Consider the following 21,911-nt stretch of genomic DNA (forward strand, 5'->3'; position numbering starts at 1 on the left):
ACACGGCGGCACGCGGTACCCCGTTGCCGTATCTCCCCGTGCAATTGAGCTTCCATGTAAATAATTACTCCAAAATGTGTATCTTGGCCCTTTATTGTAACACATAAGAAACGTACTGTTTTACACATCGATGAATAGAATTTAAGAACATTGCGCTGTTGATATCCTGAGATGTGGTTTAACTTCAAGAGATAAAGAAACACAAGTTACTATACTAGACATCACAGATGCGCTACTCGCGCGCTATTTATATTACACTATTAATCACGCAACTGTCAAAATATGCCATGACAACCGCTCATGAAGTAGGCGCAACAAGAGAACCAATCGGCATCGCGGAAAAGCGACAACAATATTTCGATAGATTCAACAGGAATCGTACAAGTATCTTTTTTCTCTGTCCTTTTGCTTTTGCCCCAAATTCACACATTTTCCATTGTTCGCAAAATATAATGTAGATAAAATTATTACGAACCATCATGATGACGAAGGAACGCGTAACATTAACACCAGATCATTATCGTCGCGATTCCACAGTGACGCCGAAAATGAATTTTCTCATTCACTTGTGAACTCACAATTGGAGATCGATAAACAAAATTGGATAAATAAATTATCCAATTGTTGTGATACACCTCCATCTTGTTGTTAACCACGAGAAGCAATATACGCGATAACGAGAATCGTCGTCGTAGATGCTCGCCGTTGAGCGAGATAACGCCCGAGTTATCGGCCATGCGCGGTTTCGTAATACGATTCGAGTTTTCACGATCTTGTCGGACTTTGAACGTGCACGGTGACATTTTGAGCGAGAAATCGCGACCTTCGATAACACTGTGACCACGAAACGAGAGACGAGGCGCTCTTCTCGAGACGCGGTTTTCGTTCGTGTGCCGTAAAAACGTCTTCGCGACGTCTACCAAGTCACCGGTAGAATGGATAATGCATTCCACGTTCACGAAAAAAAAGGTGAAAAATTACGAGACGGTCATAAAAACATGAGTGTCTAAGATGTATATTGCAAAATGCGCTTACTTTTGCTTATATTTGCACATGCGTAGAAATATTTCTGCAGTGCACATTTTTAATAATGCGCGTTATATTAGCGTTCATTGTAATATTAAAATAGTATAGGCAAGTGCAGCAGCGATTTTATATAGCTTACGCAGTTTATAGTTTAATCACATTTTTATCTTCATTAACTTAATGGTATAAATATTGTCATTTTTTAGAAAATGACAACATATCTCTATCGGGTGACGATTTAGATTCCAAATAGGCATAATCTTAATCAAAATTTTCGATGTTCTAATTTTAAGGAACGGCAATATAAGTTGAAAGAAACTATTTTTATATAACATTGTATTCTCAGAAATTCTTCAGGTAGTTTATAAAAGAATGCGGGCGCTATCAAAAGCAACGATATTTCGTAAAATTTGACTTAATTTTATTTTGACATAAAGAAACTATAAAAAATTCCGAGATCTTTACACGTAACGTAAAATATAAATCTGTTGCTATCTTACTTTTAATTTAAATATGATTTTACATTATACCTCATAAACTTAAACTGTTTTTTTTTATTCTCGTGTAATTAACTTAATTCTTATCTTTCTGCAAATTTACTCCAATAAAGAAGTATAAAAAGATATCTTTATTTTAATTGACACAACTGCGTCTTTGTCTTCGCCATAGAAATTCCACTGAGCAATTGAAACAGCCATACCATCGTACCTGATATTCTTGTTAATTACCTCACCCGTGGTCATACCGCTTCGTAATGTCGTTATTAAAGTGCGAAGTGAAAACGCGAAGAGACGAGAGGCCTTCGGTATTGCAATCCCGAAATTCTTCAGCATTTTTCGGATCCGCAGGAAGGTCAACCGCGTACGCAACTTTTTGCCGTACGTAGGGTACGTGTCCTATAAAAAGCATAACGACTTCGGAGTAATTCTTCCTTACGGAAAGATCGACTCGAAGTTGGCCAAAGGATCTGTTATTAAAATATAACACGGTAGAAATGAGACACTCTGTGTATCTTCTACAGGTCCTCACGCATACATATAATATACACACACACACATATGCAGATATATCTTTATATCTCCGCATCATCACGTTGTTTTACGAGTCGAAATATTTATGAGAGGAATTTCCTCTCGAATTACCATCATTGTGACGAGGCGCGATGCGCGAACGGCCAATCGCGCGACCGGTATTCTTTCCACCTTGCCGGGCATTCATTTCGCTCGGACGTTCGTGCATCGTGCAATTAATCCCACTAACGCTAAATGCGGCAAACTGATGTCAGCCGTCTCAACCTGAACGCGGGAATTGCGGCTCGCGTGCGTCATACCTCTGAAATTACTCCAGAAACCCCGTTTCCAGCTCGTCGCCCATTCAAACTCGGTCTCGGTCTCGGTCTCGGTCCGGGACACACGCTGCACACGCTTTCGGCCATTAAAATTAAATGTTTATATAAAATAAACATCACAGGCATCAGCGTAAAGCACCGCTTAGGCGTTAGAACGTTAATTGGTTTGGAAGAAATAATTAGGGAATTTCTCGATCTTAATTAAAAACTTGATTATCAAAAAAAAAGATTTTTCAATAAAAATTCCTCGGAATAAATTTGTTAATACTGTTATCCGAAGATAATAAGATAAAAAAGAATATTGTCATAATAATTGTTTGGTAAGACAAAATACGCATCTTATACAAAAATAGCGAGTGAAATCAATATTTATATAACGTAAATACATTCTAAATACCTATCCTTCAACTTCCGTCAATCGATTGGTATAAGAAATATAATTTCTTTACATATTACATAAGAACATATTTAGAATAGAAGAAAAATACTCTAATAGACACAACACGCGAATTATTCACAATGTAAACGACTAGATAAGAATATAACTCCTAGCTGAACTTTCCTGTTCAGCTTCAATCGATTTCGTGATATTACATCCATATTACAGCCTCGCAATACCGTTTCCTCTTTTGTCGAGTGACAGATTTTAGCGCTTTTAACGCATATCAAAAGCGACATACGGAGTATTCATTATATGCATCCACGAAGAAAACAGCCGCCGTTACAATCGCGCGGCACATCCAAGTGTCGAGGATTACTCACTTATTCCTCGAACGAAGATGCAGGAAGTATTTTTGCGGCTCATTATCCGCGGCTGATTTCCATGCATATTATATTAGTGCAACGGAGAGACAACGGAGCGCCGCGATGCACTCGAGTCTCATCTGCATATTTTTTTCCCCGGATTATAATCGTCGCCGCCTGTGTGTGTGTGTGTGTGTGTCGTACGTGACGTCATAAAGCCGCATTAAAATAGTATCGCAGCATCTCGACGCGAGATACAAATATTACGAGTGAGTAGTAGGTTTTCCCACTTCACTCGCCTCACACGTCGCGATTACATCTTTCTACTTAGGCGTCTCCCATTATATTACCATTAAATCTTAATCAAGCCGCAAGCGTCAAAGCGATAATTTTAAATCACGCATGCATCTTACCCAATCTCGCGCACTGTCTATCGAATTTTCATAAATCTTTTGTTTTATGAATCTTTTCCCCAATCATTTTTGTGAACGAACACACGCTTGAAATTTTCTCGCTTTATCTGTGAACCGTCTTTCACCGCACATTTCTTTTCGTCGTGTAGTCAGAATCGAATTATTCTCTCGTTTCACGGCGGCTGTCTCGCCGTGAAATCTCATCTACGGATGTTACCGTAATTATGTCCTACGTGCCTCAAGGCCACCGCGGACATTCAATTCCGATGAAAAAAAAAAAACTATAAAAACCCCTATTACAAATTAAGTGTAATCTCGGCGCGAGGAATATTTCTTCGCGGTCACGGTGGTTATTCGCGTGATCAATTATCCATCGCGCGGGCAGGGAATAAGTAGGAAAAATGATAGCGATCGCTCGTTTAACTTACAACCATTCGCGGTCATATTTCATCGACTATGACAAACACCGGACATCCCACATAACGTGTTTTTTTACGCGTGCAATTTGATTGAGTTCTTAAAATTTTCATTCATCCGTTTCTTTAACATTTATTACATCGACATGGTAATTTTATATAGATATAATCAAAATTATAAAATCATCCACTTACTATTCGAATACGAATCAATATAATTTATTATCTCTGACGTTTATATTTTACAAAGATAAATAAGACGATGCATATTAATCGTAAACTGATCAGTTAATTCAAAGATTGGTAGAGGTATCTTCAATATCCCCCCCGTGTGTATAGAAGATCGGGGGGAGCGAGCAATTCTCCTTGAATTATAAGTCAAGTAAAATACATATGATGCAAGCGTAAAAGGTGGAAGAAACTACGTTTTAAAACCAGGTAATGCGGCAAGAAAGCGTGTAACAATCAACATATCAGGTATAAGAGCAGATGCGCGAGTATCGCCGCGTTTGCTGTTGTCCGCGTAACACTCGAGAGAACGGAAATTACAGAGGCGTGCGATGCTGCGCTTGACGATAATCGCGCGTAACGTACGCGACGTGTATAGTCCGGAGGATCTTGTGCGGAAACGCAACTACGCGACGCGGCTATACGAGTGGACGTCGCGAGCGGCGACGCGCTTTCGCACAGCGCGACGGAGCGCAACCCCCGATGGCCCCGATGGCTACTTTATCGCCACGCGGTGGGGTAAACGACGGCATATCGCGGACACTAATGACTGAACGCTCGCGCCGCGTGTTTCCTCCATTCTCGTGTCTCCCGTACGCGCCGCCGTTAAGTTCAGCACTTTATCTCGGGATAACAGCTGCGTTTCCCTCGTCGCGCGGAATACTTGCGGTACTCTACTCTGCGAGAATTGCAAGTTGCCTGACCCGAGGGGAAACTCACAAGGTGCTTGTGTTCCATGTCGGCTATCGGAAAAGATTCGGCCTTAAAGCCGTTTGAAAGTCTGCTTGGTTTTCTTTTCATTTCGCGAAATAAATCTTCACGAACACGATCCTTAGAATGTTTATCTTCTATTAAGTAAATACAAAACTTTCTACATTTTGAAAGAATCGTCGGTGCGATCGGTTGCGGAAACGAATTCATAATTGCCTAATTGTCGACTGATTTGCGTCTAATCTAATTTTCAGCGATTCCTCCACGATCGTGCGCCTTCCGGAGAAAGAGAGCGCGTGGGAGGAAAAAGCGGAAGATCGAGAACGGTCAGCGAGGCAAGACAAATAAATAGGCAGCCGCGATAGCGTAAATAGTAACATAATACCGCATAATGGGGGCATAACGCGCCACGGTAATGCCGTCGGTGCATCACCATGAAGAAGTTATGGCAGGTCGGCTTTTGTTCGGCGCGAGCGAGCTTTAAAGTAGCGTTATTAAGCGCCTCACGGACGCCTCGGATCCCCCAACAGGATCGCGTCCTAGGGCACTACCCTACGTCCGTGGATATAATCCAGCGAGGATCGTAAATTCGCGTCCGGGGCCCCACAAGGGCCCCGGCTACACGGTGGACCTCTCGTAGCTTCATTCGAGTTCATTCGAGAAGACTATACAGATCTCGAACATCACATTTATTCCACGAGATAAATTCGCAAATGTCGGTCCCGTTTATCTCTCATCTTGCTTTCTCTCGGGCTTGCTTAATGTTTATTTTAGTAACACACTCCTGATATTTCCTAAAAATATCTATTTCCTTTTAAATCCAGAAAATGTAATAAAATATATCTTCAATGAATGGATCTAATAATACACAGATAAAAGTTGATAAAAGAATTAAATTTCTACGAGAAAAGAGAAAATAACACTTTATATTCCTACAAATAATAAATATTAATTTATTTCTTGATGCTATTCTTATGACACCTTGCTTTATTAATAATCTTGATAATAATGTACTTGTTTGTGTTAATAATATTGTCGATAGATATTTTATCCTTCATTTATAGTCTTCTCGAAATCGTAAATGTCCGTTCCGAGGAACATAACGAGGGAATTTAATCTTAAATTACAAATGTCCAATAAACATCAAATGGATGCAGAGTGAAAAAAACAATACGGTTGATGGATAATCGAAGAAGCAACGGGACACAGCGTGGTAGTGTCACACGAGATTTATGTAACAATCGCGCGTGTGATAATTTTATGGGAAATTCGTTGAAACATCTCTCCCTCGAGCGCTCGAGCTCCTCTCTCACGACCGTTAATCGACTCTCGTTAATAATTGCCTCATTATTGCGCATCGTTGCGCCGCCCGTAGCCGATATATCGACGGTGTACGCTATTAATAACACTTTACCGCCCACGCATCGCCCTCGCGGCTATAATGTCTTACGCGCGCGCGTGTGTTGCTCACTTCACACGCGCACGTTGCACGACGTGTTATAACCGCGAAAAATTCGCGCCAGGTTTCGCGCAATCGAACCGCTTCGACCGCGCATGGAAGACATTTAGAGCGGCTTTTCTCTCTCTGAGGCTATTTCAATATTTATGCTTAAAGAAATTGAATAAGTTGATTTTTAAATTTACATGCATAAAAAAAAACATATTTAAATAAAAAATGACCTGTTCGAAATACGATCTGAAATATCTCCATCAAATTTGGAGGGGCAGATATAAGCAATATAAATATATGTATAAAGGTATTTAAAATGATATTTTAAATGATTTAGATGGCGTCGAAGAACAAATGTTATGTAAAACACGTTTTTTTTGTCTCTTCAAGGTTATTTTTTCGAGATTATCGCTACTATTAGCGTTTCTTTTAAAGATTGGACTGTATATATATTTCTTGTTTAACAAAATTAGAAAATTATTTAAGACTAATTCAATATTCTATGATATATTGATATTTTATTCATAGAATTCTCTTATTCTTGCTTTTTTTAAAACCTTATCTTATTGAATACTCTGAATATTTTTTCATATATTTATACTGAAAAGAGATATATTTAGTTCGGAGAAAATATGCAACAATATCGACGTAACACATATTTAATCGATAAACTTTCATAGAATCAGAAAATAAACTGACTAAAATAATAGGTATCAATATACTTGCTGCAAATATCGAAAAATTATATAATTAATAAGTATCTACTAAAAAGATGGCGATGGTAGTAATTTCGTCATTTCGTGCATCGCAGAAAGGTGCCGACTTCAGCGTGAAACTACTGCGTAACAAATACGTGATTTCGACAGCTTCCGTGTTCGAAGGAGTCCCTTGTCATTTGTGACGCAGGACCTTGCGCTGCTTTTAGATTAGCCACGCGTTAAAGAAAAAAAAATATTACAAGTATATACGGTTTAATTTATGGGCTGTTCTCCGAGTGTCGATCAATCGCAAGATTGATCAGCAAAAAAATTGACGACGCAAAATCTTTGAGCTATTCACTAAGCTCCGACAAAGGTAAAAAAGCCAAATCCGTTTCTCGGAATTGTGATTTTATCATCTCTTTGAAATATTACAAGAGAAATATTTAATTTTTTGTATTACAACATATAATACATATTTCCTTGTTGCATATAATCTAATTTATTATTATGCAATTCACACAAAAACTAAAAGGATGATCTTTTTTTTATAACAAACTATTTCTAACTATAGTTTGGATTTATTTTCATCTTTTCAGTAACAACGTTTTAAACATTAGCGATTAAAGAATAGCAACAATATAAAACGATTAAAATATAACAAGGATATAAAAATAAAGAAAATTAAGTAATTCGCAAAAGTTCAATAAATTTCCTTATTCAAAATAAGAATTTCGTACAAACAACATTGCGGAATAAAAGAAATCGTTTATTAGTCGAATCCGCAAATGAATACCAAATAGAAGTACGTCATCGATTTGATAGAGATTTGGGGACCTGTCCTCTAACGCGTAGGTTTCTTTCTAATTTTTTCCTCGTGTCACTCGACATTCCTGAGATGATATCTCTAGCACAAACCAATATTCGATTGTCGGCCGAATTGTATCTTTGCACGTGTCCCACATTTGATACTAACGCCGAAGGGTCGCCGTCGAGGAGTAGTTATGTGACTTTTTGTCCGTCGAAATTACATCGACGCTGTTCCCTTGCCTTCACTTTACGCTCCTTTCGCTCGCTTCGGAGCTCGCGGGCGAGACGAGGACGGCGATAGGAAGTTGCCCGTCATGCAGGACCACGATTTGGAAAACCCGAAGTGACCGACCTTGAGGCTGCCGGCCCCCGGCCCCGGCCCCGGCCCGTTCTGCCGGCACGGCACGGGAGAGGAACGACCACCTCTCTTCGACATACGGCAAGAGGAGATTATCTGCATCCCGTGAAAGGGAACAGACGCGACGAAAAAGACAGAGAGAGAAAGAGGAAGAGGACGAGGTGGGACGAGGGGGAAACGGTTACACCTCCAGTTGTAAGGCGACTGTGAATAGCTCGATGAGTGAATATAAACCGCCGAGACGAGAAGAGAGGAACGAGAGAAGAAGAGACGGGACGTTACAGATCTCTCTCTTTCTCTCTATCTTTTCCTTTTCATCAAGAATACAAGTCGCAACCAAATTCAATGTTACTGTTGAATTCAGTTAAATAGTAAGATAAGAAGTTTTAAGTTTTATCGAATCTATAATAAACGATCGTAAATATCCTAGAAATAAAGTGACGAAAGAACAAAGTAGATATACAAGTACATATTTCTTTTTAAAGATTATTATGAAAAAGATAAAAACAGTATCTCTCTTTTATCTTTTTCATAATAATAGCTATTTACGTGAGAAACTAAATTATATATAGCTATAAGTAAAAATAATAAGAATATGTAAGAGATTTAAAAGTAATAATCAAGAAGATAAAAAATTGATGATAAATAGAAGGATAATAAACTAGAAAAAGTAAATTAAGTAGCCTTAGTAATTACAGTTTTTTGTTCTAGATACATATGAAAAGATTCAAAATTACGTTTAAAATAATGAAACCAATAAAATTAACTGACACCTAGCACTCACACAAATTAAAAATGCGAACAGTTCCGATTGATTTTTATTCATAAGTTATTTTATTACTCTAAAACTGCTCAACATTTTTTCAACATTAGATATTAGGCAAACTGTGATAAAATGATCACTTCGTTACGATTGGACGTTCTCTCACAGTTTATCACTTTAGTGAGAAAACGGATAAGAGATATCAACGCCAGACATCGAATGGCGGGAGTTCAGCAGTAAACTAGTTGATCACTTAAAAGGCATCGGATTCTTCTTCTTTTTTCCATTTCTCACGCAAGTAGCATTCCAACCGCGCGCGTTGAGACGTTGATCAAACCGTTATGACATAATTTATTCGTTAATAAGCCGCGATTCGAAGCGAAGCGAGAACGAGCATGGGCCCCCGAGGGGCGAATATCCGCGCTATATAGAATAACGACGATAATGATGATAATTACGGCTCTCTCTCTCTCTCTCTCTCTCTCTCTCTCTCTTTCTCTCTCTGGGTCTCCGCGCTTTATCGCGATGGATGGCAAGACGCAACGGTACATCGACTGCGCGATGCAGTCCGGAAATGCAGTCTGTGTTTCTTCTCGATCGTATCGGACGCGCGACATGACAGTCGTACGATAAATACCTCTTTGCATTTTTTTCTCGGATCACATAGTTACTACGTCTTCTAAACATTGCATAATATTACAGCTAAACAAACATCAATATAATACATACACGAAGAATCGCATTTAAGAAAATTTTGTTCTGCGCCATATTCATCTCGTATTCTGAAAGATATTCTAATTCGCGCTCTACGAGAAAATATTTATCGATCGCGCGTGTCAAATTAGTAAACTATATAAATATTTTTTACCGATAAAACGACAATTATCGTAGCGTTAAATATTTGTCGAAAAATGTTTGAATCCGCATTTAATATTTTAAAAATTATGGAAATAAATCTCGTTTAAGGATTAAAAGAAAATAAAACAAAGCGACTTGCGTGTTTGCGACGGAGTCGCGAGCAAGACGAAATTCTCTTCCCCAAAAAGCTGTGCGCGGATACAACTATCGAATCGCATTTCACAACCGCCATGCCGGTAACATTTGCGGCATATATTATGCGCACGCTGACTTATGTTTAATTCAGCGGCGCGGAGCGTGGCTCGCATACGTGGAAGAATCGGCGAATGCGGTAAGATCGAGCGTAGATTCGTCGAGTCGAGAGAGTAGAGACCCCGGTGCAGTCCCCGAAAAAAAACGAACGAGAAGTAGGAACGTACGGCAAGTTAAAAATAAATCGATAATAATTTTTGATAACTTTAAATAAGAGAGCTAATAAGAGACTTAACCAGTATTGAGCGAATCGTCCCCTCTTTTTTGCCTAGTAAAATCTTCATGAAGATAAAAAACGGTAGTTATACAAGATGAGAACATCAATATCTCTTTATAACTTACAGACTTACTGTTAAAAATTAAAAAGTTTAAGTGAATCAGTTTCAAGAAAATAAATTTAAAACAACTCTTATTAATTCCATCATAAGTCCTGATATCATAGATATTTTTCTCGCGGATATCGCGAGTGAGTAAGGCTATGGAGATAATCCAAAGATCTACCTTTACGCGTGAAAACGTTCGATTTTTTCCACCGGGTCCAGATACAATAGTTCGTACGACCTAACCGGACCGACTTCGTCGCTCGGGTTCGAGGGAGAATAAACCGCGGGATTATTCGCAACATTGCCACTTCAGTGTTCAACGTCAAATAGCGAAAGAAGAGATACAGAGAGGAAAAGGACCGCTATCGAATAAGTGCGTGCGCAAAGGCGCACTACTTCTTGGAAGCCTGAAAAGCCTTTCGCGTAGGAGTCGCACAGTTTTCTTGTCCACTACCCACGTAACCATACCATTGTCATACCCTCGCCCGAAGTGAACGAAGCGGATTATATCACGCACACAATATATCTACGACGAAGGAACGTATATATTTCCTGAAATTTATCTCCGTTGACGTATCTCAAACTAGTGTAAAAGGTACTAATCGTATTAGACAGACTCTCGCGCTGCTCGCGCGCCGCATTCAAGTCAATCAGAAAGATTGATCGTGAGAAACAAAGAGATGCGGTCGAACATTCTCGGAAAAGTAAGTTAGGTTAGAAGTGCCTTCAAAGAACTAAGCCATGCACATGTAATCTTTACAAAAGATCGCAATATCTTCTCCACAATCCAATCAACTCTACGGTTCTATTTTTGGAACAATAACAAATTTTTAGAATTTCGATATAATTAATAGATTTTTCCGAATTTTCTTTAAAGAGTTCTAAGTCACCCATATATACACAAAATGTCCCGAAAGTGAAACTGTGGGATAAAATATATAGATTGCGACAATAATTTCCTTCTCCTCGTGAATGTTGTTTTCTTATAGCGATCAAAATTCTGTAACACCGTCCCCGTAATATGTATGCAAGAAGCGTACGTGTTATCGTTTCTCAGGATAGTACCCGCCATATAACAAGAGCATTCTCTTGCAATGCCACGATATCTAGACGCAGCGAGAAACGCTTATGCGTATGAGCGATGCGGGGGCGAGTGGAATCGAAAGGAAAAAGAAAAATAAGAGAGAAACGTCGTCGATACTTCCTGTAGAAGACATAACATCGCGGTGTTTACGGTGCGTAGCGACACGGTAATTCGCATCCGTAAATGCATCCCCGGCGTCCCCTATTCTATACGAAATTACTGGTTGTAACGCGGCTTTATCGAGATGTCGTTCGTGAAATGACGGCGGGGCGCGCAAAATCGACGAGCTTGTCCCATATCGCGCGCGATGTGATACGCGAATTCGATGTTTCTCTTCTTTTTTTTTTCTCAGAAAACTCCCGCCCTTATCGTCTCGCATTGAAATGTAAATGCGCAACGTACGACTCTATCCCGATCACGATCTATCGACCTGAGCGTCTCCGTGCAGCGTCATCCCAGATTTAAAATGCGCTCTGCTTATGTTGTCATTCTTAACTTAAGAATCCCTCGCTAACAAAATATCGCCGTAAAGTATTATCCGAAGCGTCCTTTCAAGGCCCATTCCTAAGGGTACTTCTCCTAATCGAGCGTGCGGTGGCGAATTCTTCGATGGAGCGAACGGGTCGCGCGAAATTCGCGGCGAAAGAACTCTGGGTGGCGTTCCTGGAACGCGCCGGCCGCGGCGGATGGCTGTTCTCGCGGAGCAATACCAAACGGCTCTCTCTCTCTCTCTCTCTCTTTGTTTCTTTCTCTCGCTCCCTTTCTCTCTACACGACCATGCGCGACGATTGTCCTCGCGGTATACCTGAGGCATTATAATGGATTCGAGCTAAGGGCACATATTGAGATATCAGTACGCGGCTGTGTACCGGTAATGGCCTCCCGTTCCGAGAATCCGCCTCCGTGTGTTCGCGCCAGATAGGATACGCGTGTTGTTGTCGTCATCCTCTCACCGCGACCATGCCGTTTGTTACCATCGATCAATGTTCCTCCTCTTCCGTTTTTTTTTAGAAGTCTTATTCGGATATTACCGAGGGAAGAACGTAAATAAATCGTCATTTGGTTCACGTATTACTTTAAATACATAAGGTTTATGTTGATCTTTAAAAAAAGGAACAACAATCACAAAAATTGGATTACATGGGAGCACTATGGCCAGATAGGAATTAATTACTTCTTGAGACGTAAAGGTTTAAAAAAAAAAGGAATAAAAAAGTCACAAAAATTGGATTACATGGGAGCACTATGACCAGATAGGGATTAATTACTTCTTGAGGCGTAAAGGTATATAAGTTCTTGAATTGAGTTGTTAAGAGCATTTAATATTTCAAAAATTCGACAGATATTATTTTTACCAAAACTGTTTGACATTCCATCAGAGAAATGTAAAAAGATTAAGCATTAATAACGGTAATATTTTACTAACATATCTAATCTGTTTACGAATTTAAAATGCTTTCGTAGATAATTGCGCGTACTCTAATGATAATTATATTCGTCCTCTTTTTTTCGTCCGATACTCATTTAAAATAATGAGCTCTAATCATTGCCGTATTCCGTAACGACGATACGCATTGCCAAAGGTATTACCGTCGAAGTATGTTTCCCCTTTTTTCCTCCCTCTTTCCAAGACCCGCAACTTTTGTGTGAAACATTTCTTGTGCGCGCTACGCGCAGTCGACGCGTTTCCCAGTGAATGAAGCTCGTCAAAGTCAGACGGCCGCGTCGCAGTCGTCGCACAGGAGATACCGTTGCACGTGAATGCACCGCGCGCCGCTGGTTCACGCATAACTTTACACGACGCCGAGACGATGCCATGGTTCACTCTCCTCAGACGTCGAGATGTCTGACGCACGCGTTTACCACCCCGCGCATCGTGCGCACGAAACAGGGTGTACGTAATCTTCAGAGATCGTAATCTTCCTGCTTTCTCCCCATTACGTATCGCGAGCTTTCGCGCACGATACGCGGAGCGTATTGGTTTCCACTCAAAAAGATATAGCCGTTTTCTTGCCGCTTCTTTACGATTGCGCCACGCCGCGTATTGCGAAACTGTATATCGTTTCGAAGGTTTCGCTCTATAACTTTCATGTAAGATGTTTCTTTTCTATTTAGTCCGTTGTAACGATTACGTGTAGTGCGTCGCGGGTCGTTTTATTAGCGACTGGTTGCCGATAACCTGGGATTTCGGAAAAGGGATTCGCACCGGGCTTTCGCGTTCCCGCAATTAGCCGTCCGTCGTAAACTGTCGATCGTACATGTTTGTTCCATTCCCATCGCAAATCGCAAGGCGTAACGCTCGCTCGCGTCGTGCACGCGGGCGTACTTGAATTTTCTGATATCGAGACGTGTGTACGACGCTCATAAAGAGGCGGACCGGGACCGGTAAAGAGCAGCTAGGAGAAATGGAAAACGGTCACGAGTGTGCACGGCATCGAGTGTATCGTAAATCACTATCGATCCATTCTATTCAAATGAAACTCGTGTTCTCCCTCTCGGGAGATGCCACTCGCGCTCTTGTTGCTTCTGCAAACCTTCCCGGTATCTCAAGAATATCTTCTTTTGCCTCGGAATCGCATTGTTAATGAGATATAAGGAAAACTTATATTTCAACCTCTCTACCTTTCGCATAAATGTTTACGCATATAGAACAAAATACATTAATAATGTCATAAAGTTCACAAATATTTTATATATGTGTTCTCGAGTATTTTAGAAGCGCTTGTTGTTGACTGTTTTAATAATAACTATATTTTTATCTAATAAACTACACACTGCTTTTAGACTTATTGTTAGTATTATGAAAATTAATGTTATTATCGTTATCACGCATATATGCTAATATATGTCACAAAATTTTAACTGTCACACGTGACATATATGTTAAAGAATTTTCAATTCTCTCTTTCTCCTCTCTCTCTCTCTCTCCTCTTTAAGATACTAATAAAATTAACAGAATTTTATTGACTCGGAGGTATCGCGGGGATCGTCAATCGCTCGTCGTGTTCAATTGACGTAAAGACCGACAGAGAGAAAGAGAGAAAGAAGGAAAGAGGGAGAGAGGGAGAGACGGGAGGGAAGGGAGAGAGAGGAAACATCGAAAACTCGTTCATTAAACGCGTATATAGTGGCTTGCTCCGTATGTAGGCAACTCGCGGACAGAAGAAGCGGAGAAGCGGCCTAACGGTAAAGTCACGTACCGAAGAAACTCGGTTGCCGCAGCGGTTACCTACGTACATACACGTAGGATCACGTAGCCACGCGTAAATACCACGGCGTACGCGGCATAACCGAGGCGAATTGGAAGAAAGCGCGATTACGCCTCTAAACGATCGAAGGGTGCCGCAAATTAAGACTCCTAGGAAAATTTCTTTCCTACGTCGGCGTCGGCGCAGTCGGCTAAACGGGACTAGAAATTAAATGCGAATAAAGCATTAACGACGCTTGACATTTTCCAATTATGAAAAAAAAGGGGAAAAAGAGAGAAGTGTTCAATCATGCAGCTGTAGCAAAATTTGATTGATTGCTGCATAATGTAACTTATAAAGTGATATAATTTTTATCTCTCTAGACGAGACATTGTAAATGTAAAAACTTTTATGCGACATTCTTGCTTATCAAATTATTAGTGCCTCAGTAAAAAGGAAAAAAATCAATAGTGATGGGACTTAAATAACGATCGATAAATCATTACATTTTCATAATTATATATTCTGAATAAATAAACATTATTAATATTTATGTATATGGTTTTATTTATCACAACTTGTGCAGCGAGAATCGGAACGAACGAAAAACAAATTATCATGGGCGTACATACGATTTTCAAAGGAACGTGGTAGAGAAAGGTACACTTTTCCTGGCGCAATAAAACAATAACGAGAGAGACTGTGAAGAGCGACTACGAATGAAGTCGTCGAGGAAATGTCAAGTGCCTCTTTATATCGATGGAAAAGTCGATAGTTAGTATTGTCACTTTTATTTCCTCTGTTGGGAACGGGACGTACCGTGAAGTAAACTCCTACGTAATGTGCTTAGAATGTAGCAATTGACTTGGGACTTGTTTTTGCGTGTGTTATGACATTTGTAGTCGCGACGGCGTTTAATCGACAGAAAAGAAGTAAAGACATCGGGTACGAAGGCAAATTGCTCCGGCGAATGCCGGCCTCCGCGGACACTCCTCGGACTAAATTTAGTCATACTAATTGGGTTTAATGCATAACACGATGTCGAGCCGACGCGAAATCAGGTAACAAAATTGAGCCAAGATCAAACTGTATCTAACTGGATTCCGATCAAAATAGACATATATTCATACGCGCGTTAGAAACTTAATTGACTATTTCTAGTCAATTACCGCGATTTTCATTCGCGATGTTAAAACTCGAACGTTAAGCAAACATTAGGGCATATTTCACGATGCATATAAGTTCGCGAAATGTAATTGGAATATATGCAGCGGTACCAAACGCGCGCCGTAACACAGCCGCTTCTCTATTGTTTCCTTCTTCGCCGAACAACTGGCAAGTATAGTTAAAGCTAAGTTACTTATTCGGTCTCCCCATACGTCTCTCCGGATACGCGCCGCTCCGCGACGACCGTTGCAATCGCGGAATCCGCTCGATCGTCGGGATATATATCAGACGCGCTATATTTACTCCTTCATGACGTTCCGTATACAGTTAATCCCGCACGGCGGCATTAACCGTAAAGTGCTGGTAACACCGTCAGCAACGTGTCAGAGGTGCGCGCGAACGTGTGGAGCCTTCCAATACCGGGATACACGTAACGCACGTATCTTTCGTTCGGCCGCGTCCTTGTGCGTCGTAGGCTAATACGGCGCTTGTAATTTATGATATTGTAATTTATGCGCTGGCGGGAGTATCTTGATCGTCGTCTGCACCAATTCGCGCGACTTTATAGTGATTCTATTACGATCTCTTGTCTAAAGTCATTAGAAATTGAAGAACTTCTGCGAGTTTAAATTCGAAAATGGACGGATAGGTTTGGAGACGAGGTTTTAACACGCATTCGAAAATACGTCGAGTTACGGAAATTTGTTTGATCGAGGATTGAGGTAAAAATTTGACTCGAAAAAAAGAAAGAGAAACTGAAACATCTAAGGTCGACAATTGACAAGTATCAACACAGTTAATAAAGTATCTCGAAGACGGCTCGGCACGAAGGCGATAAAGGCTTCATTTGAACGAAAAAACAAAGAATATCGGAGTGTAATGAATGGTCGTTGTAAATACCGCGAGTTAACACGACAGAATGCGTTACAACACGCGATAAGTACATTGGGGGAAGAAACGCATTTTAGAACCATTTTGAGATCTTACATAATAGGCGAATTAATTATTCGTATAAAAATTTGATTGTAGATTGTAAGAAAGTATAAATTTACACCAACGTCATCGACGAATAGGAATATTTCTAATCGAGTCATAATGTTGAGAGGTAAAAGGACAGATTTTTACCTACGGCAATTCGTACGACGGTTATTTATTTGCACGTTGGCGTTGGTCGAATGAATTTGCGGATATTGCCCTCGCGATATATACATTCCGTACGATAAATCGTGGGAATTCGCACGTGGCATTTCCCAGAGAAACGCTTTCTTTTTTCTTTTTCATATATATATTTTTTTGTTTTACGCAGGAGCGCATGAGCTGCACGAGCTCGCTTTCTCGATGGGAACCGAGAGGTATCGAAGGGGGCGATCGACCTTTGAAACCGCCTTTCGAAAATCCAAGTGCTCTCGCTTTGCTTTGCCTTGCTCTGCCTTGCCTCACCAAGGAGATTCGACCTCGCTCGATTTACCTCGCGCAACACGGGTAAACGCAGCAAACGGAGAACGAGCCATTGCGATTTGCGTCAGTAACGGCCACCCACGTGCACCAAGCGCCGCCGAACGCTGATTAATGTCCTCGATTTCGAACCGGGGATCGATCCTAGATCGTAGATCGGCGGGCGCCGACACGCAACCCGACGTCGCTCTCGCGAGGGCCGGCTGAGGTTGCGCAACTCGCGACTTATGCTCCGCTTGCGTTAGCAATATCGGCGACCTTTCATGTCCCTTAAGTACGCGGGGAGTACGGGAGAACGGTACCGCGCGGCCGCGCGCGCTGAGACAAGCTGAACTGACACACGCCGCGAACCCTCCGACAGATATACACCGCGCGAGTTAGAAAGTTTTTCAGAAATCACGTGTCGGGACCCTGAGAACCCCAGAGAATTCATCCCCAAGCGACAGGAAAATAGTGGCTTTTCGCACACAGATCTGCATTCCAGTTAAACGTTATTATTTTCGATAATAACTAGATGTCTTATTCGCGCGATAGACACGGACATCTATACAGATATAGAATGGAATAAGTATAATAGTTCGGTACATTGATATTTTTAGAGCTGTTTTAACCTCAAGGTGCAAAAATAATATCAGTTTAATAATCTAATATTTTCGTAAAATTATATTAAGAACCTAGTAACTAAGTAACTGTTTGAATCGAAATGATTTTAAAGATTTTTAATTTGGATCGATTTATAATTGGGAAAATATCATGAATCATTGCCGGCCTAATTAATTAATAAGCGATAAGTGCAAACACGTTCTTGATCAATATCTCCTACTTTGCATTGTCGTTTTCTTCTGGCTCACTTCAAAGAACTGCGAATACAGGAGTCGCGGAATAATTTTTTAGATTACGAAATATGTTGTTGAATATTACGTAACAATCTTAACACACGAATTGTCTAAAAATGGATACCAAATAAGAACTTGCTGAATTCATATTGTTTAACCGTTTGTTTATTTTTACCACAATTTTTCGAAGATAATAAATCTGCGGATAATACCAGAGCATTTAATAATGAGAGAAATTTAAATCTTTGAATTCAAATTCTACAGATATAATCTCAGGTTATTGAGAGAAATAAAAATGCAAATAATAATGAAAACAATTAATGATACGGCGGTAATAATGAAATTAATTTTAATGAACTTAAACGGGTTTTTCATTAAAAATAAAATATAGGACGTCTGCAAAGCCAAAACCTTATGAAAAAAAGAAGAAGAAAGGTGAGAGCACGAAGAGAGAACAAGATGCAAAGTCGCAAAAAGCCAAGAGGGTCGCCTTGGATGAATAAATCGTTTTAATTCACTTCGCGAAAATGTTTCTTACGTTAACGATCGAAAGACGCGTTCTACCTTTAACCCCGACGTACAATAAATAGCGAACTTTTATCGTGATAAATACCAACAACCGCTTTAGCTTTGTAAAGAAAAATATGGTACTTGACGTTTAACGTTTCCCGCATAATTTATGTACTATCGATAAGTATAGGAACAGAAATATCTCTGTGTGAATAGCTTTACGTGTCGTATATTATCTATAACGTTCCTCATGTAACAACACGCGCAATATATACACGGGGGAGAACCGGAGAACCTTTACGGCGATAACAAGAGAATGGTATTTTTCGCGCGAATATATTTCACATTCGCCTCGACGAAAGTCCCATCGATCGCCATCTTTTCTCGCAACTTTCAGCATTAAATACCTCGTCCGTGGCGTGTCGGAACCCGAACCCGAACCACGCTCGGATCGAGTGTCTGATTTCAGGTAAAATCCAGGTAAAATACCGCGGACGTGAGCGAACGGTGATCAAGTCGAAGGTTATAACCGGTCGTCTTATTTAAAATCAGAGCAGATCTTCGTAGGTGACGTCCAGTTGCGAGTTTCGTGACGTTGACAAAGAGGGAAGGAAGGAGAGGGAAAGAGTGAGAGAAAGAGAGAGAGAGAGAGGCGAGAGGCGCGGGGAGAAGTCGAAACCGTAAAAGTCGTGCGGTGGAAACAAGTCTGGTGCAATTACTACGAGGCCTGGCTATCCTCGGACCAGGAACGAACGACCAACCACGCCCTCGCTAATGCGCGAGCCTGCGCGAGACAGGATTTCGAATCGGCTCGGCAAGGACGCCTGCTACATACAATGCACCCGCGGCACACAAAGACCGGCTACTGACATTTTTTAATTACACCCTGTTTACGCGGCCGAGACTCGCCTCGCTCGGGTCGCCAGCGGCGTGCCAGTATTGCCCGCGGCTATCGCCGACAATAAAGTTTCGCACGATACGAGCACGTGTCTCTCCGTATCGGCGACCGAAAACTCTCACGATAACCTGGACAAAGGCTGAAGCGCGCCTTCGGTCGTTCGATCGGAACGAAAAGTTTGAATTCTTTGCCACGGTAGATTTAGCGAGAATTTAAACGGTCGACAAATTTAACAGATGCTAGAACGATGGAAAAATGTATCTGCCACCGATCGAATAATAAGCGGTATTTTAGAGAAATTTTAAGACTCGAGCGAGAATAAAAGGAAAAGATGAAGAGATGCACAAAGAAAGTAACAGATTGTATAATCTATAGTTGTGTGATCAAAAGAGCCATCAGAGACATGTTAGAGAAATTTCATTATAAAGACAATATATTCTACATTTTTTATTTCTCATTTTCGTAAAATCGTTAACGACACGCAATTTACGTTTTTTTTATTTCGGCATAGAAATTTCGTATGTAAATATTTTAATTATCTTTTGCAAGCGGCGATAATGCTTTTTGGTCAAAGTACGATCTACTATTCGGAAAGCAAAGTCCAGCTGTGGAGGAAAGGCGTTAAAAATGTTATTCAACCGCTCGTATCAACTATACCTTCTACGCCGTGTTCTCGTGAGCATATTCACGAGAGATAAATTCTCCTCGCGAAGATCTCACGAAACCTTTCTATCTTTATAATTAGCTCGCTTGTTTCCAACTACGTGAAATGATAGGTCGATTACCGCGAAATGATTACCTATTACTTACTAAATTGAGGAGTAACGATAAAAAAAATATGTAATAAGCTCAAAAGGTAGATCATTTATATAATGTTTATTATTAATAATTCCTTGCTGTTTGCGTATCATGCGTAATAAAAACGCGTATTATGTCAATAATAATCACATCTCGGAGCTTTGTTGTCATCATTCGATTCCATTTTGATATATTATTGTCAGATATTTAATTGTAAATTTAAATATTTTATCAAATTTAAATTATTCATTATCGAAAACAATTCTTAATGATAATAAAATTCCGCTAATATTAAATAACATTGATTTCAGTATCAAAAAAGAATAATTCCAAACAAGATTGCTTCAAGTTTAATGTGCTATCTCTTACGTAAAAAAAATAAAGATAAAGAATCGTGCAAAAAATTGAGAATATTGAGTTCACGCCGCGTTCTTATATATGTGATACAGTTTTCGATTATGCCTCGAATCCTCTCAATCGTTGACATATTTTAATTAATCATTCAGTCAGATAAAGAGGAGGGAACAAATGATTCGCAATTCACGCTAATTCTTTGCAAAATTGAAGGACAGCGGCGCGACCCGCGCAACAATCGCACGGCAGTCCTGTCAAAGGCGACGCGTTTTGCGGAAGACGATAAACCTGCTCGGTAAAAGTTGCGCCGCCAAGAAAACCGCGGGATCGGCGGCGGGTTTCGCCTCTGTTTTTACCGCGAAATTTTCCATCACGTACCAGCCGAGTGAATTTCTCGGTTCTCCGTACCTAACTATCGACATTGCCGGCCTTATAGTGGTGGTAGATTCGAAAGTTAGCCTTTCGTACGACCGACTCGTCGGTTCGTGTCTTTCTTCGACAGGGCCGTAGCTACTGCGACTCGCTCGATCGAAGGATCCTCCACTACGATCCTTTCCTCGCTCTCTGACGTTTAACGCCTTCTCTACACCTCTATTTACAGGGCGAATAAATCAATCGCTTGTCTGTTTGAAATACGGCGATAACGATAAACCGCGCATATTTATAATTGCGTATAATAGGATTGCTACGGTATTTTTATGAAGTTGAGGGTTTCGAATTTGCTCTTATAGTGTTCAAACTTAACTACTTAACGTAATGTAAATCGTTTAGCGCATCAAAAACTATAAAGAATTAATTAAATTAAATTCGCGTGAATAATTTTACTTTAATTGTTGCAGAACGTAAAAAGCTTTAAAACCATCTGATGTTCAAGAGAATAATCAATTCGACGTAGTTTCGATGTAGAATTCTCGTGGTTCGTTTGTACTTTAGTTTAATAAATATGTAACTCTATTGGATTAATACACTGTTAAATATTAAAAGATAAAATTTCTTGACCAAAATATCTTGATCAATACCTTGAGTTAGATAACATTCTGTTATTTTTAACTACCATGTGTGTCGAAATTTATTATTTTAATACAAAATAGTTATTATTTTAACTCCATTGGTTTAGTTAAATTTACATTGTTTTAGTTAAATTGACAACATATTGAATAGGAGCAGTGAACTTATAAGAATAATAGAAAATAACTCAAATTGAATCTAATCTTTGACATTTA

General features: G+C 40.1%; 1 protein-coding gene across 2 annotated transcripts in view; it reads right to left on the bottom strand.

Moving 5' to 3' along the window:
• The window catches only part of Ets98b (DNA-binding protein Ets98B), a 34,954-nt gene that overhangs the window by 12,108 nt on the left and 935 nt on the right, over window positions 1-21,911 (bottom strand). The window contains exon 1 of one of the 2 annotated variants that reach the window (XM_071795115.1): window positions 476-684. The exons of the other annotated variant lie outside the window; for it this stretch is intronic. Within the exon in view, the coding sequence (XP_071651216.1) occupies window positions 476-481 (6 nt within the window). The 5' untranslated portion in view covers window positions 482-684. Of the gene's footprint in view, window positions 1-475; window positions 685-21,911 lie in introns of those variants that run through there. 2 annotated transcript variants of the gene reach the window in all.

The sequence above is a fragment of the Temnothorax longispinosus genome, chromosome 1, assembly GCF_030848805.1.
Source record: "Temnothorax longispinosus isolate EJ_2023e chromosome 1, Tlon_JGU_v1, whole genome shotgun sequence".
Taxonomy (NCBI): Eukaryota; Metazoa; Arthropoda; class Insecta; order Hymenoptera; family Formicidae; genus Temnothorax; species Temnothorax longispinosus.